Source organism: Ovis canadensis, chromosome 5, assembly GCF_042477335.2.
Source record: "Ovis canadensis isolate MfBH-ARS-UI-01 breed Bighorn chromosome 5, ARS-UI_OviCan_v2, whole genome shotgun sequence".
Taxonomy (NCBI): Eukaryota; Metazoa; Chordata; class Mammalia; order Artiodactyla; family Bovidae; genus Ovis; species Ovis canadensis.
Window position 1 is genome coordinate 92,747,982 of NC_091249.1, and position 17,337 is coordinate 92,765,318.

General features: G+C 48.1%; 1 protein-coding gene across 1 annotated transcript in view; it reads left to right on the plus strand.

Annotated features, from left to right (window-relative positions):
- Positions 1–17,337, plus strand: part of TENM2 (teneurin transmembrane protein 2) — a 423,997-nt gene that overhangs the window by 294,963 nt on the left and 111,697 nt on the right. The window contains exon 12 of the mRNA XM_069592738.1: positions 2,253–2,399. Within this exon, the coding sequence (XP_069448839.1) occupies positions 2,253–2,399 (147 nt within the window). The remainder of the gene's footprint in view (positions 1–2,252; positions 2,400–17,337) is intronic.

A 17,337-nucleotide genomic window follows, 5' to 3' on the forward strand; every position in this document is an offset into this window, starting at 1 on the left:
TGTAGTGGATGTGGGTTTCCTACACAATGAGGCTTCTGTTGAGACTTTGGGCATGATTTTAGTCAAACACAAGACCTCAAAGTAGCTAAATAACAAAGCACACAGAATAGATACCATGCCAGGTGAATGCTGGTGGGTCTGTTATGCAGTGTCTTCTCTGTGACCCAGTCCCTAAAACTCTGCTCGTAGAAACTGTAAAGCTGGAGGTGGCTGGGGGTTGCAGATACTCTCTTTTCCTTGCAAATCTGTGAAATGTCCCTTGGGCTTTACCTACTGAGTTGCATTTTGCTCCTGCAGAAATATTTATGGCATTTCCCTGACACCAGGGCTGGCTTCCTCTCCCAGCTCTCTCTCAAAGTATAAAGAGATGGGAAAATCACCTGTATTCCAGGCAGGGCTGTGGTCACCTCCTTGGTAGGTAAGGAATGGAAATGTGACTGTTGACTTTGAGAGGATAGGTGTGGAGACCAGGAAGTCTTTTTCTAGATATGCAAACACCAGTGCTTTGCTCACATCCTGGACTGAGTACCAGGCGCTACAACAAAAGAAAAAAATTCCCTGATCACCATCTCCTCATGCCTCCTCTCAAGAAAGCTGTTTCTTTACAGAGACTTCTGCATGTAGAACTTCTCCTGTTGCTTACCCAGGTCCTAACCCATACCACATTCTGGAAAGGATGGGAGGGAAGAAGTATTGAGGAGTAAAACTCCTTAAAGAAGTAAATTTCAACTCAATTTCAAACCCTCCAGCCCTTTCTTCTTAGGAGGAGTCCTTTAAATTCCCACCTCTGCCACATGCACAAATTAGGTTTATCGGCATTCTCGTAAGGGGGACTCAAGAGAAGAGAGGAAGGCGGCCAGGTGATGGCCTCCGGAACACTGGAGAGAGAAGAAGGGGGAGAGACACAGTTTTGATTCAGAAGATTTGGGCCAGAAAGGTTTCAAATCAATTACCTCCATCATTACAAAGCACTTCATCCCTCTGCCACGGCCCAATCCACCCTGCACTTTGTGTGGTTTAAAAATAGATATAGAAAGATATGGAGATGGTAGCAAGAAGTCGAGATAGAAAGAGAGAGATTCAGGAAAAGTTACTTTCTGAGGACAGTTTAATTAATGGTCATTTGGAATCTGTTCTAACATAAGAAATCTCTTTAAATGTAGGTATGTAAGGGAACATACCTAGATTGCACGTCTTTAATTTCCTCGAAGTCATTGCCTTGTACACTTAAAGCAGGTGAATTTTATGGTATGTAAATTACACCTCAATAAAGCTGTTAAAGGAAAGAAAGATGAAAACATATCTAGGAATTCTTGCCAGCAAGTAGGTTTTGTGAGCATGGCCACATCCTCCCAGAGACTCCCTTCTCTCTGTAGTGACCCCCAGTCTTTCTCTTCTTTCCTCATCCAGACTCTCTTTGCCCAGGCTCAGGTCAGGAGGGCAGTAGCTGCAACTGTTTTGTGGGCTGGGGCAGCTAGGGAGTGAGGCAGGCTACTGATTCTATACAAACACACATCCAAAAAGGAAAAGAAAACCACAAACTAAGAATGGCTCAAACGCTCCCGGGCACATAAGCTTTCCTCTGCTTTCTCCTGATCCATAGCACTGAGTACCTACCCCTTCCCCAGGCATCAGATCCTGCGGTATTTTTACATCATGCCATAAATAGGTTGAGTGATTAGCAGCCAACATTTTAAGTGTCCCTTAAGACTAAATACCACAAAAATATGAAAATAGCCCAGCAGAACCATCCAGTTCTTGGTCCTAAGAAGCTCATGCTAATCACATGTAAATTTAGTTTTAAAATTCTGAAAGATGGAGGGTACTCAACCTTCACCCTGGGTTGGTAGGAAATTTTCACCCTTCTGCATAAGGCACTGAAAAAAGAAAGGATTTTTGTTCAGGCAGCATCAACCCTGAGCCATGGGCTGGAAATAACAGCCTACTAGACTTGTTGTCCGCCCAGGGCTAGTTTCGTTTTTCCAGAACATTCCCCACTTTGGGAAGGTTGCCTCAGACCCGTTCGCACAGGTCAGTGTCACCGGGGAGCGTCTGCATCTGGGCCCCTGCTAACGGCTTGCAACCGCATGCATCGCCTGCTTCCCCGACTCCTCCCGCGCCAGGTACGGGACCCCCCTCTGCGGCTGGCCCAGCGGCCGCCCTGTGGCCTTGCACCCCCTTTGCATGGCTCCCCCGCGGCCCCAGCGCGGCCTCACGTTCCTCCTCCTCATCCTCTCCGTTTCTCCAACCAGATGGCTGCCCCGATTTGTGCAACGGCAACGGGAGATGCACACTGGGTCAGAACAGCTGGCAGTGTGTCTGCCAGACCGGCTGGAGAGGGCCCGGATGCAACGTTGCCATGGAAACCTCCTGTGCGGATAACAAGGATAATGAGGGAGGTGAGTGATCGTCTTCGAATTCCCAGCCCCTCAAGAGTGGAGCGTTGTGTATAAATGGTCGTCTTGAGTCCCTTTTGAAAGACCTCCCCTTTGCTATTGTCAGATGTTGTAACACTTCCTTTGAAGCATACGCAGCAGAGAGCCGGGTGCTTGGGCCAGCAGGGGTCCCTGGAGGCACCAGGGGTGGATACTAGCTTCGGTTTCTCAAGTACACGTCCCCACAGAAAGGTGGCCAGGCCCTGGCTCTACCTTTGGGTGACCATTCCTTTCAGGGTATACAAACAAATCTGTGCTGGTGACATTATATGTTCAACATGGGCTAGGATGTTGTGAGCTGTGAAAAGGCTGCATCCTTTCAGCCCTTTAAGATGTTGCCGTACAGATGAGGAAACTGAGGCCTAGAGAGTGATGAAGTAACTTTTGTCTTTAATTTTTATTGGCGTACAGTTGATTTACAATGTTATGTTACTTTCTGGTGTACGCAAAGTGAATCAGTTATACATTTACATATATCTGCTCTTTTTTAGATTCTTTTCCCATGTAAACCATCACAGAGCCTTCAGTAGCATTCCCTGTGCTATACAGTAGGTGCTTATTAGTTATCTATTTTACATATAGGAGCATATATATATATATATATATCAACCCATCTCCCAGTTTATCCCTCCCCATCTTTTTTCCTGGGTAACCATAAGATTGTTCTCTACATCTGTGACTCTCTTTCTGTTTTAATCACAATCTTTCTGTTTTAATCACTATCCAAATCCAGCTCTGACTCCAAAATCCATGTTCTAACCGAAGGTTGGCAAACCACAGCCCTTGGACCAAATCTGATCCACTGCCTGTCTTTGTACCAGCAAAGCCTACAAGCGAAAATATGGTTTTACATTTTTCATGGTTGGGGAAAAATATATAAAGAAGGAAAATGCTTCATGACACATGAAAACTATGTGGGATTCAGATGTCAGTGTCCGTATGTAGAGTCTTATTGGAACATAGCTACACCTATCTATGTTTTGTCCTGCTTTCAGCATTAAGGCAATGTTGGTTAGTTGGCCAAGACAAAGCCTAAAATTTTTATCCTCTGATCCCTTATCAGAAGTTTGCTGACCTCTGTTCTATACCTCTGAGCTGGATATGCCTGTGTTCTTTATTCCCTGATGGAGTCCTGAGATTCAGGGGCCAAATGGGCTTGCTATAGCACATGGACCACCTGATATCCTAGGAGCACATAGTCATGGTCCCCTAACATGAGTACAGGTTCATCATCCACCCCTACCAGAATGACTTATGTGATCAGCATTTCCTCAGGGCAGAAACTGTTTCTGGGTATAAGAAGGTATGAGTCTGATTATTTAACAATAATATGCATCCTCTCATATGTGCCAATCCCTGCACCCGGGGACCGTCAGCCCCTGCCCTCATGGCCCCAGCGGGCTGGCTTCAGTGGTGTCTGGAGATGTAGGCTGAAAGTAACAGACATCCTATTTCTGTTTTTCTTCATCCTCCTGTTTTGCAATTCCCGTAACCCATTATTGCAGTTCTAACACCTCTTTAGTTTCTAGGTAAACAAATGTGCGTACACTGATAGGAGTACACCAGTCACAAAGAGTTTATAGACTTGACACAGTGCTCCCATTCATTCGCTTAGCCCAAACAGAAACCACTTTTAATTCATTTTTGAATGAAGTGAGGCATAAGTCCGTAATACATTTTTTTTTTTTCCAAGAGAGATAGTCAGAATGGCATTGCTTTTCCTGGTGATAGTCACTGTTTTTGCGTCTGGTCCCTGGTGGTTTCACCAGGTTGCTTACAGGCCTGCTCTTCACCTTCCAGAAAGGAACTGGCTTCCTTCCCTGGCACTGGTGTCAGCAGCTGAAAGCTTAGCAAATGGTTGAGACGCTGCACCCAAGGGAGGGGGGACCCAGTCTCCCCCAGATGTGCCCTGCACCACTCCCTTCTCCCTCCACCGGCCCCACTCAGATGCCAGCTCCCACCAGGAGAAAATCCCTGAAGTGATGGGGCTGGAGGAGATACCCTCCAAGTCCCCAGCCTGAGGACTGCCCAAGGAGCATCATTCAGGTCCCTCCTGGCAGGCAGAGGCAAGAGGCATCAGAAAGGCAGGCCACAGAAGCAAAGGAGGCAGTGATTATGCTAAAAGACAATAATGGCCTTGTTATGGGAACCATTAAAGCAACCTCCCAAGGAAGTAATTAACCACCAAAAAAAAATGCTCTGCACAGTATTTATAAAAAGAAACTCCCAGTTAATTCAGAGTTGCTTATGTCAGGTGAGAGGGGTAGGCAGGGATTCTCTCTCACCTGGCGTAAGCAATTCACAAATGAACTGAGTTCTTTTTTTGGAGGAGATTCCTCAGTGCAGAGTATCCTTTTTATGGTTAGTTACTTCCCGAGGAGGTGTGCTCAGCACTCTGGGGTTTATTGATAAATATTGAAGTTGTTCCTCATCAACTCCAGACCCCGCCCTGCAGCAGACTAATATTATCCTGTTCTGCTCATTTTGGGGGTGGGGGTGGGAGTTCTACCCCAGGCTCTGGCCTGCTTTGCCGGTTCTCAGGGAGAGCTTTGTGGGTCTCTAGACATGGCAGTGGGTGGGTCGGAGGGGCGCCCAGGCCTGGGGAGCAGCTGCAGTGAGCGCATTTGTTATAAACCTCATGAGTGGAGAAGATAATAGAGCGCCCTTCCAGAGCAAGCTGGACGAGCCAAATCATTTTTCCATCTAGGAACGCTCTACATTTTTTTTTAAAACTCTCAAGTTTAAAGTGATAGATCTTTTTTATTTTAAACAGAGATAAATATAGATGCAAATATGGAAATAGATATTTTAAGTCCTCTGCAGCCTTTTTCAACCTGAGTTCCTCCATGAGAGGCTTCCCTGGTGGCTCAGACAGTAAAGAATCTGCCTGCAATGCATAAGACCCAGATTTGATCCCTGGGTTGGGAAGATCCCCTGGAGAAGGGAATGGCTACCCACTCCAGTATTCTTGCCTGGCGGGCAAATCAAGAAGTTTTAATGCCTACAGACACTAGTAGTTTCCAAAGTTGAAAGTGAAAGTGAAGTCGCTCAGTCAGGTTGACTCTTTGTGACCCCATGGACTGTAGCCTACCAGGCTCCTCTGTCCATGGGATTTTCCAGGCAATAGTACTGGAGTGGATTGCCATTTCCTTCTCCAGGGGATCTTCCCAACCCAAGGGTCGAACCCAGGTCTCCTGCATTGTAGACAGACGCTTTACCGTCTGAGCCACCAGGGAAGTCCCAAAGTTGAGCTTATAGCAAAACCACCTGGAGGGCTTGATTACACATAGGTTGTTAGCCCTATCCCCTTTTCTGATTCCGTAGGTCTGGAGAAGGATGCAAGAATTTGAATGTCTAGTAAATTTCCAGAGTGTGCTAATGCAGGTTCTCTCTGAGAGCCACTTAGCTAACACATCTGTTATATGGAATGAATGAACTTCTCTCCTAGGCAAGGAGGTGGTGGTAGCTTAGTCTGACTCTTGTGACCCCATGGACTGTAGCCCACCAGATTCTTGTGTCCATGGAATTTCCAGTGCAAGAAGACTGGAGTGGATAGCCATTTCCGTCTCCAGGGCATCTTCCTGACCCAGGGATGGAACCTGGGTCTCCTGCATTGCAGGCAGGTTCTTTATCTGAGTGAGCCACCCAGGGAAGCCCCATGAACCTAGAATGGTACTAATGGTACCTTCCTCGGAAAACTTGGGAAATTGATCACACAAATATTTTCTGGCTTCTGTGGTTCTTAGATGAGAAACCCTGTTGGAAAAAGCTGCCTTAAAATATGCCCCGCCAAACAATTTATGGATTCCTACCTTCTTATTCTCATCACTTTCAAAGTCTCCCAACACCCGCAGCCATGTGACCACCAGCTTAACCTCAGGAAGCACTGGCTGACTTTGCAGGGACAAACATCACCTGCCATGGCCCCTGAGAAGTAGCAGACACGGTTCAGACAGACGTGCATGGGAGCAGACTGTCTTTTTAATAGTGAGAGATCTTTGCTTGAACTGCTCACCCCAGTTTGAAAAAGAAGAGACTCAAAGAAATATTTTTGCTTACAGAAGACAAATAGGAGCTCATTAAAGTCTGAGAATACACACAACATGTGCGTCAAGTGACAGGCGGATAATATTTAATTATCACCACCAAGACAGAGGTGTGAGATTTAGTTCATCACAGCCAGGGGTAGGAGAAAGGGTGTAGATTTCCTCTCAACGTGGGAACCTCGAGGTGGGGAGGCGCTGGTGGACCGTCTGCCCTGGAAAGACAGTCCTTATGCCTTCCCTCCACCCGTTTATCACCCAAACCTTGGAGTCAGGCGCCCCGGCCCTCTGTGTGCAGAAAGGCTGGCTTCCATTATGGTCTGAAGTGCTCGTCCCCAGTCTGTGGGCAGAGGCGGAGAGGCAGGAGACAGCCCTTCTGAAGGCTTCCCCTCCACTCTGGGGGATTGTCTCTGTTTCCCTCTGTCTTGCTTCAACACAGATCTGGAAGTTACATGCTGGGAACTTCGCTGGGGGTCCAGTGGTTAAGAATCCGAGCTTTCACCACAGGGGGCATAGGTTCTGGGAACTAAGTTCCCTGGTGGGAGAACTAAGATCCTGCATGCCACATGGTGCAGCCGGAAAAAAAAAAAAAAGAAAGAAAGAAATCAACAAATGTCTTTAAAAAGGTAAAGAAAAGAAAGATGCTTTGTGTACATCCCCTGTCAATTCCCTGATTTTTGAATAGGTGACACTGTAGCAGAATATGGTGAAGAGCCTGGACTCAGAAGTCAGTCCCTGTAACCCACTTCTGCAAGTCAGTTTCCTCCCCAAAGTTTCCATTTTGTTGTCTGTAAAATAGGCCCAGTTATGCCACCTCCATGAGCAGGTGTGACGTTCCAGGGAGAAAATGTGTGTGATACGTTTTACAAGGTGCCCAGCTCATACAATGCCCTCTTGTGTTGGCTGTTGCTGGCTTTCACGTTATTAGTATTGATGGTGTTGTCATTGTCCAGGATGGATGCTGAATCCACAGAGATGGAGCCGAACCTGTAATTTCCCCACAGTATATAACCAGTGAGATTCTAACCAGCGTTCATCAGACCTCAGGGTTGTATGACAACGCTGGAGAGCTTGTTAAATATATAGATTTATTGGTCCCAACCTTTGAGATTCTGATTTATTAAGTCAGATGTGGGATTAGGAATCTGCATTTTTACCAAGGATTTTGATGCAAGGGATCTGCCAACCACATTTTGACAAAAAAGTTTTTTCAAATAACAGTTTCCCCTGCGTGGGCTGACACAGCTCAATGTCGTGATGCCTGTTTCCAAGACCTCTCCCCCTAGTATTTCCAGAACCCAAGAGGAATGAAGTGAAGAAAGGGGAATTTAATTCAGGAAGAAGGAAGGAATTGGAAAACTATGAACACAATTTCCTGTTGTGTTTCTGAGTAAATAGTATGTTTTAGAAGTGCTCTCCATTCCTGGTTGGAGAGATGGCCAATGTTGGTCTCAAAATTTAAGCAGCCTTTAACTGTCTGTCATTAGAGTGTGAATCCATCCATCCATCCTTCCATTTGTCATTCTTTCATGGTTTAACAAACACTCGTTGAGGGCTGACTAAATGTTAGACTTCGGAAACAGGCCTCTGGAAATATGAAGACAAATGACACAAAGTGTCCACAAAGAGTTCACTGAATCCATCTGAAGCTCAGAATCCATCTGGAAAGATGTATAAGCATGATAGTATCACAGTCCAGCGAGTGAAGGCAGACGGGGCGGGAAGCCATTCAACTGTGAGCTTCGGGGAGATGCTGTCATAGAGCATGGGCGTCAGCTCTGCGGAAAGAAAGCCCATCATAGGATCAAGCCGGGGTCTCCAGCCTGCCTCCTAGCTCCCTCAGGTCCTCAGATCTGTGTGGTTAGGAACCCCTGGTAGGAGCTCTTCCCTCCATCAGCAGTGTCGACCTTTCTCTCTGTAAGTTAAGGTCTTGTCAGGCTGCTCTTCAGAATGGTATTTCCCAGCCCACCTCCATCTGTGAAGCTCAGTTCCTTGTTTCGCCCCAGAGGAGGCTGCCTAGGGTTAAGAGATGTGGATGCTGGCCTGAGCTCAGGGCACTCCAGCCAGGCCTAAATGGGGAGAAAAAACACTGCAGTCTGTCCAGAAGCACTTGGAACAGGCAAAACCCACCCCTCACCCACCGCCTCCTCCACATCCCACAACCATCCAAATTGGTTTGACATGATTCAAGGATGCTGTTGCGGCATTTATCTCAATTGTTAATTAATAACTCACCTTGTCTGTACGTTTAGCAGAGCCAAGCTCGGGACCTCAGGGACTCCAGAAGAATCCAAATAGTCCGGTTTCTCCGTCCAATGAGGGAGCAAGCTTGGTGAACCCATTGTAAATGCCTTGATTAATGTGTGTAAATCACACTGATGGATGGGTTGGGTGGAGGACAGCATAAAAATGCAATGTTGTTCTATTAATTGGGTTGGATGAGGATTCCCTTTGCAGTCCAAAGACCTTGTGGCAAATGTAGCTGGAGCCATAACCAATTAGCTCCCAGAGAGCAAAGCAATATATCTCACGCTTAGAAGACTAAGACTTGGCCTAGAGGCCACTGCCAGCTGGCCAGGCACTGGGGCTCTCATCTTTGGGAGGGAAGCAGAACTAGCCCCAACTGAACTCCTAGCGAACCACATGGGCCTTCCAGCTGTAATAAGGTCTTTGATTTCCTGGGCACATTTGACTAGAGAAGCTTCTTCTGTTGAGGGTACTGAGAGTTAGGGGGTTTGGTTTCCTTTTTTTCTGTTGAGGTTCAAAAAAGAGATAAAATCCACTTTCCACTGCATATAAAAGCTATAATCAGTAAGATTTCAAGAGCACTGTGCTGGGCTTTGGAGGCACCTGGATCATGGGAACAGGCAACCCATGAGGTTTCCCTGCTGCTGTTCTTGCCCCTGTTCCCTGTGCCCCTACACAGAAGCAGAGAGAGAGTTTTACATTGTAAGTCAGATGATGTCATGCCCTCCAAAGGCTTCTCCCATAGTTAGCATCAAAATCAAATGTTTCACCTTGGGGAACTTCCCTGGTGGTCCAGTGGCTAAGACTCTGCACTCCCAATGCAGGGGACCCAGGTTCAATCCTTGGTCGTGGAACTAGCTCGTACGTTCGGCAACTAAGAGTTCTGCATGTTCCTCCTTGGCCTGGAGGGCCTGCTGTGATGGGTCCCGACTTTCCCTCTCACTGTTCCCAACAACCTCCATAGCATATCTGCTTCATCCCCTCTGGCCAGCCTTCTGAGCCTTGAAGGGCTAAGTTTCATCCCCCAGCCCATGCTGGTCCAAGGCAAGCGATACTCTGACTTGGGCATTTTGCATGACAGACTTCTCCAGGCAAGAATAGTGGAGTGGGTTTGCCATTTCCTCCTCCAGGGGATCTTCCCAACCCAGGATCAAACCTGCATCTCTTACGTCTCATGCATTGGCAAGTGGATTCTTTACCGCCGAGCCACTTGGGAAGCATCTTATTCTTAGGTCTCAGCTCAAAGGCCACAGACAGGCCTGTCGGAGAAGGCTCACCTTTGTCTTTCTCCCATCACTCTCTGGTGCTTCCTTCACAGCAAATGTCACACCCCAATTTGCCCCTTTCTTTCTTCTTCATTGTCTGTGTCTTCACAACAAGGTCTGTGAGTCTTTCTCTTCATAGTTTTTCCGTTTCCCTGATGAGGATACCTCAGGAAGGGCATAGTCAAAACAGGCTTTTCAGCTGGCCACTGTGACATCGCTTTTCTTCCTTAAAGCCAGCATCTCATTTCTTCTAAAACAGCAACAAAATTTGGAAGTTGTTTCTGAAGAAGCTTCAAACAAGTACAGGATATGTGCTGTTGCCACAAAAGGTCCTGGGGGGACACCGCCTCCTGAGCAAAACTTTCCAGCAGCTGTTTTCATAGTAAATGTATTTGACCATGGAATTTGTTGAAGAAAATAAAAAGGTGTGGAAAGTTCATGAGTTTACCTAACACAGCACCTTCAGTCTTTTCTAATCAAATCTTTAGAGGCTTAAATGGTTATTAAGTGTCTCTTAAGGAATTGTATATTTTTCCCTGATTAGATGACAAATCAAATATTCATAAAATTATGATTAAAATGCATAACTGTAAAAAATGTTGATAATTCAAATCACTGAGGACTTACTTGGGGAAATTAAAGGATCAAAACAAAGATCTAACTGGTGGCAGGGAGGTAACATTTGCATCATTCTGTTGGCTTCCTGCTTTTTGCCTTGACCAGAGTAGCTGCCTAGATGACTGAGATGCCCCCCTGGTTTCTGTGACCAGCATTTAAATTTCAAATTCAGGGTTCAAGGGCATAGGTGCGATGCTTAGCTCTGTTGCTCCCACACCCTCCCCTCAGTCCAGACTAGTGGTTCCCTACCAGGGACGACTGAGTTCTCCAGGGCACCTTGGCCACGTCTGCCATTGTATGAGTCACAGCAAGGAGGAACAGAGGAGGCGCTGCTGGCATTTTGTGGGTAGAGGCCAGGGATGCTACTAAACATCCTGCACAGGATGACTCACAACGAAGAATGCTCCAGCCCCAAATGTCAGTAATGCCAGGGCTGACAGATCTGATGCAGACACTAACATCTCCAGGAGCGTATCTGAGGGGCTAGACGGTACCGGCAAAGGGAGTGTCCTTTGTTTCAAGGTCAAAGGCCTGGGGCATGGAGCCCTTATTAGCAGAGGCCAGGCCGGTCCTCAGATGTTACCAGACTGCCCAAATAAACCATGGTGTTGGCCCAGGAGAGCCCTAGGAGCTTCTTCTTATCATCCTTTATATAGATGATAAAGAAGGGCCAGAGAAGGACGGTGGCTTACCCAGGTCCCCCAGCTAAAATGTAGCCAAATCAGGATTCAGGACACATGGTCAAGGGCCCCTTACAGCTCCTGAGTTTTGTGTCCCGGATCAGAGCAGAGCAGATCTGCTTAACGCCCTCAGCCCCTCAGCAGCACGAATTCTGCCGCATTCTGAAAAATCGCCTCGGCATTAGCTTTTCTCTTCCCTGTTTTGGATCTGGAGTGCATTTTTTGCCACAAAGTGCTTCTGCGCTGAAGTGCCAGGGGCGAGCAGGGGAAAGTGGAGCAGTTGGACTTTAAATAGCGAGGCGTTCTCCGCAGCGAGGAGCGAACAGCTGCCCAAGGCCTGTGCTCTTTCCTTTGACTTTCTATCTTCTCAGCCAAGAGCTCTGGGGGATTGGAGAAGGGCCAGAATTATGTGGCCAAATATGAATCGAAGGAAAACTGCAAGGTGTCCCCCAAGCTCAGAGCCCAGTGTTTCTGACTTTCTCCACACGCAGCAAAACCCAAGCCTCTTCCAGGGAATTACCTCCCTTTTCAGTCCTCAAGGTATACCAGCATCAATCTGCCCCCAGCCAGGACTACCAGCACCACCCAGGGTAGGGCCTCACACCGAGGGACACCATGTCTTTCATTTATGAGATTATGGAGCCCAGGATTGTCAGGCGCAGGAAAGCTGCAATATACAGTTGCCAGCAGCTACAAAGTCCAGAGAGGAAAGTAACTCCTTGAAGGCCACACAGCAGGGAAGGACAGATAGGAGCCAAACGCCTGGTTTCCGGGCTCTATTGTGTTGTTATTTATTTTTTAATTGGAGGATAATTACTTTCCAGTATTGCATTGGTTTCTGTCATACATCTGTGTGAATCAACCATAGGTGCCCACATGTCCCCTCCCTCTTGAACCTCCCTCCCACTTCCCACCCCATCCCACGCCTCTAGGTTGTCACATAGCGCCAGGTTTGAGCTCCCTGCAACATATGGCAGATTCCCATTGGCTATCTGTTTTACATATGGTAATATATATGTTTCAATGCCACTCTCTCCATTCGTCCCACCCACTCCTTTCCCCACTGTGTCCACAAGTCTGTTCCCTATGTCTGCGTCTCCACTGCTACCCTGCAAATAGGCTCATTATTAACATCTTTCAAGATTCCATATATATGTGTCAATATACAACATTTGTTTTTTTCTGTCTGACTTACTTCACTGTATATAATAGGCTCTAGGTTCATCCACCTCATTAGAACTGACTCAGATGCATTCCTTTTTCTGACTAATATTCCATCGTGTATATGTACCACAACTTCCTGATTTGTTAATCTGACAATGGACATCTAGGTTGCTTCCATGCCCTAGCTTTAGTAAACAGTGCTGTGATGAATGCTGGGGGACAGTTATTTCCTGGCTTTAAACCCAGTACATCTTTCCCCAAAGGGACCCAGTTACCCTCCAGAGAATGGGTGCCTGGCATTGCTTGTTTGAGCCAAGGTCTGTCTGAGACCCGGGACCTAGACACACTTGAGAGTGAGCAGCGTCTTTTTTTCTGGCGGCACTGGGTCTCTGAGGTGGAGTGCAAGCTCTTCGTTGCTACACTCTGGGGCTTCTCTCCAGTTGTGGCCCACACACTTCTCTTGTTGTAGCCAACAGGCTCTAGAGCGCATGGCTTTAGAAATTGAGGCAAATGGGCTTAGTTGCCCTGGGTCATGTAGGATCTTAGTTCCTGGACCAGGGACTAAACCTGCGTTCCCTGCATTGGAAGGTAGATTCTCAGCCACTGGACCACCGGGGAAGTCCCGTGAGTGCCTTCTTTAAAGTTGCACCCCAAGTGGGACTCACTCCACCCCAGTCCCCACTCTGTGCAGACATCTTGTCATTGATGGTGATGATGAAAAACACCTCCCCCCAAACCAGCCACTCTGGGACAGACTCCCCCAAATCATTCATTCATTTAACAGATGTACACCAAGCCTCTACTCTGTGAGGCATGAGACACAGAGTCCCACAAAGAACCCACAGTCTAAAGATGGGTGAAGAAGACGTGAAACCAGTCAAAGCCGTGTCCTAAGTGTCCACGATAGACCTGAGGCCACAGGACAGTGGCAGCCCAGAAGAGAGACATCGAAGCCAGTAAAGTGGGAATTTTGAAAGCTAGAGAGGAATCAGATAAGAAAAGAGGGAAGGGCATGGTGGATGAGGAAAATGGCAAGGGGAGACAGCACATTTGGGGGCATCTGAGACAACGGAGAGTGTGGAGCATGGAGGCACGGGAAACTAGGGAAGCTGGTAGGGATAGACCAGCTCTTGTGTGGCAGCTCTTGTGTGCCAGACGGAGCATTTTATCCCAAGTATTGGCTTTACCTTCCACCACTGAGCATCTTGGTCCCCAAAATCACAGCCACCCCTTTCCTTCAGACAGGAAGATCTGTTTGAATTATTCCTGAACACACATACTCACAGCAGAGAAATGTCTTTCTTTATGATGCCTCATTGCCTGTGGCAGGAAGAGGCAACCTGGCAGGATGATAAAGAGGTTCTGGGGTCAGGAGGTTTTGTTCACCTTCTGGCTCCCCTGACTGGTTCATGGTATGAATGTAAGTAGGTCCCTTCTATTTCTCTGAGCCTCAGTTTTGTCCTCCCTAAAGTGGGGCTAATGATGGATCCTACCTTATGGGATACTGTGATGCTTAAATGAGCTCATCCGTGCAAAACGCTTAGCACAGTGATTTCCATCGGTCAGTGGGCATCAGAGTCTCCAGAAGGGAGTAAGGCATAGGTTAGGTTGGGCCTCATTCCCAGAGTTTCTCATTCGATAGGTCTGGTAGGGGATCCTGATGCTCATTTCTAGTGAGTGCCCAGAAGATGCTGACACTTTGAAAACCACTGACTTGGCACAATATGTCCCCTTGTGAGGAGAGCTCAAGTGCCTGCAGGGGATGATGTCTGCAGGCCTAGTGGCCCTGGGCTGCCCGATGGGGAAACCAGCTAAGGCACTCTGGCCTTAAGGCCGCAGGAACATCCCCAAGCTCAATCCCTGGGGCAGGTCTACTGGAGCGGTCATTCCCTGGTTCTCTCACCTGCCACCTTTGTCTGCATGGTGTCACACAGATCCATGGGTACACCTTTTTCTGGCCCCTCTAGTCTCTATTCCTAATTATTAAGGCCCTGGTTTCTTAATGTCTTCCCACCTCCACCCACATCCTGCCATCAACTCTGCTAGGCTGACTACTGTCCTGCAGCTGCCAGTCTGTCCCACACAGGGCCCTCAGAAGAATCCTCTTCAAAGGTCAGGTCGTATCACAGCGCTTCTCAGACCTTCCCAGGGCATCTCCTCTCCCATAGAATGGCGTCCAGGTGCAACACTGGCCATTCATTTGCAAAAGCAAGTCCCCGCTTCCATCTGATCTCCTTTCTTCTTACCCTCTCCTTCCACTGGCCCAGTGTCCACCTTCTTGTTCTCCCCATAGCTCACAAAATACACCCCATCCCTGGGCTTTTGTACCTGCTGTTCCCTCTGCCCCAAATGCTTTTCCCCCAGATGTTTCTGCAGTTTGTTTCCTCATTTCACTTAGGTTTCTACCCAGTCGTCACTTCAGAGATGCCATCCCTGGCTCTCCTCCATCCCTCTTCAACCCTTGGCCCCCCCTTTACTTTTCTTCAAAACACTATCACTCTTGCAAAGTCTCTTATAATTTGTTTGCCCACTGTTTCCCCTCTCAAGGCTAGGCCCACAACCTCCAGGTTCCTATCTGTCTTGGTCAATTCATTATTAAGTAACTTGAAGAATGAAAGCTTGAATATGAAGTATCTAAGATAAGAAGCAGTTGTCATTTATTCAAGAGATTATTAATAGGATGAATAAATTTCATTTGAGGATTAAAGCAACACACACAGACAATGACACCCAAGTCACTACATACCATGGACACCACTGTATTAATGCAAAGAAAATCCAAGTGTGAGCTACACTGTTTCTTTCACAAAATTGTGAATGTGTGGTTCTGCTGCTCTTTACCTCTGTAGCCAACTTTGCTCACCCTGTGCATTGACTTCCTGTGGGCTGACCGCAGTAGGTAGGCAGGCTCCATAATCCTCCTCCAACGAAAGGCAGAGACAGCCAGGAATCAGCCCTGAGTGGGTCCCGACCTCCCGCAGTATGGGTCACTCGACCAAATGTGGAGTAGCACGGAAGCCAGAGTAAACAGATGGTTACTATCCACGGAGTGCTTTTGCACAGAGCTTATTTAGTCTTTCACAACAACCCTATTATGCTGATACGATCATTTTCAGTTTGCCGATGAGGACGCTGGCGCTCAGAGAGGTAAAGGAACTAACCCAAAGCCACACAGCCAATGCATTGCAGACCTCCAGATCCTGGGATCATAATTGGCAGTACTGTACCAGTTCTCAGTGCCCTCACTGTAGAGTGGGTGTGAGGATTAAATTGAGCACATCTCTAGGGAGCGTTCAGCACAGCACCTGGGGCGGAGTAATGGCCAGTTTTAGGAATTCGCACTTCTGATTGCCCTCATCTAGCAGGAAGCTTCTGATAGCCAAGTCTGGTCCCTTCTCCCCATGCCTGGGCTGGGGGTATTTCTTTATTCTTCACCTGCTAATTCTCTCAGCTTTGGGGCCAGCCCTCCCACCTGCCCTCAGTCCCCCAGGAGACAGGGCCTCTCCTCAGGCGGAAAGGGACTGTTCCGGCTTGTTGCTCAGAGGTGTCGGTGGTGACAGCCCTCTTCTTTTCTGAGGGCCCCAGCTAGTCAGTGTCTGGCACCCCACCAGGCTGCCACCCCCTGCCAGGCCCGGACTCCCTGGCCATCGGCTCTCTTCTGTCTGACCTGTCAGTGGGCTCTTTGAAATGGTAGTTGACGAGGGCAGCAGGCATGGTGGGGGGGAGTAGACGGAGCTGGGAGAGGCCACAAGCAGCAGGGCCAGGCCAGCATGTGGGGAAGTCAGTGCCTGAGATCAGAAGCCCCGCTCTCTGTTGCCGCCAGTTTTTGTAGCAAGAAAGGGGGCAGACAGCTGCAGGCAGGGGAGAAAGCCCCCGGGTATAGAAACGTGGCCCTGGGCTAACACGGGGGAGACAGTGCCAGCAAGGCCTGTCAGGGATGTCCGAGGCGAAACTTTCTGATCAAGTGAGATCACTGTTCCTGGAGGCTCTGCGTGCTGAGAAGAGGCAGAAGGGGAGGGGAAGAAAGAGGAGAGAGAAAGACTGAAAGAGACAGCAGCTAGAGGGTGATGTTCTCTGAAGGCTTGGCATTGCCTTCCCCAAGTTCTGCAGCCTTCACGGGACTCCCTGAAGTTGCAGTGACCACTTGCAGCCTCCTGTGAAGAACAAAGGGTAGAAACCAAGAGCATAGACCTCCTAGGGGTGAATCACTCCTCCATCATGTACTTCCTGTGTGACTGTGGGCAAGACCCTTAAGCTCTCTGAGCCTCCATTTCTTTACCTGCAAGGCGGAGCTCACAGAATATAAAAAGAAAAGTATTAGTGACTCTTTGCAACCCCATGGACTGTAGCCTGTCAGGCTTCTCTGTCCATGGAAGTCTCCAGGCAAGAATACTGGAGTGGGTTGCCATTCCCTTCTCCAGGGGATCTTCCCGACCCAGGAATCAAAGCCGGGTCTCCCGCACGGCAGGCAGACTCTTTACCATATGAGCCACACAGAACCTGCCTCAAAGGGTTCTTGTGGGCATTACTGGCTGGTGGCTGGATCAGGATGCTTGGCACAGGCTGAGAAAGCACAGAGAAACTGAAGATGCTAGTGAGGGGACAGCCCTGTGGCGGTCTGCTCAAGGCAGAAGTGTAAGCTGGGCGAAGTGAGGAGCTGGGGTGGAGGGCAGCTAAAACATTCTGCATCCTGGTTTTTCAGAAAATAAATTGCCCTTCCCTATGGCTTGAAATCGTCCCTCTTCTGTTTGATGTAGTCCTGCCTTAAATTAAAGAGCTTGGCACAGGCACTAAGCATGGCCACGTGGCAGATAAGCTGCTCCTGTGTGTTGGCCATTCGGAATGTTTCACAGTAGCAGACCTGTCGTGGCAGCCTCACGCAGGA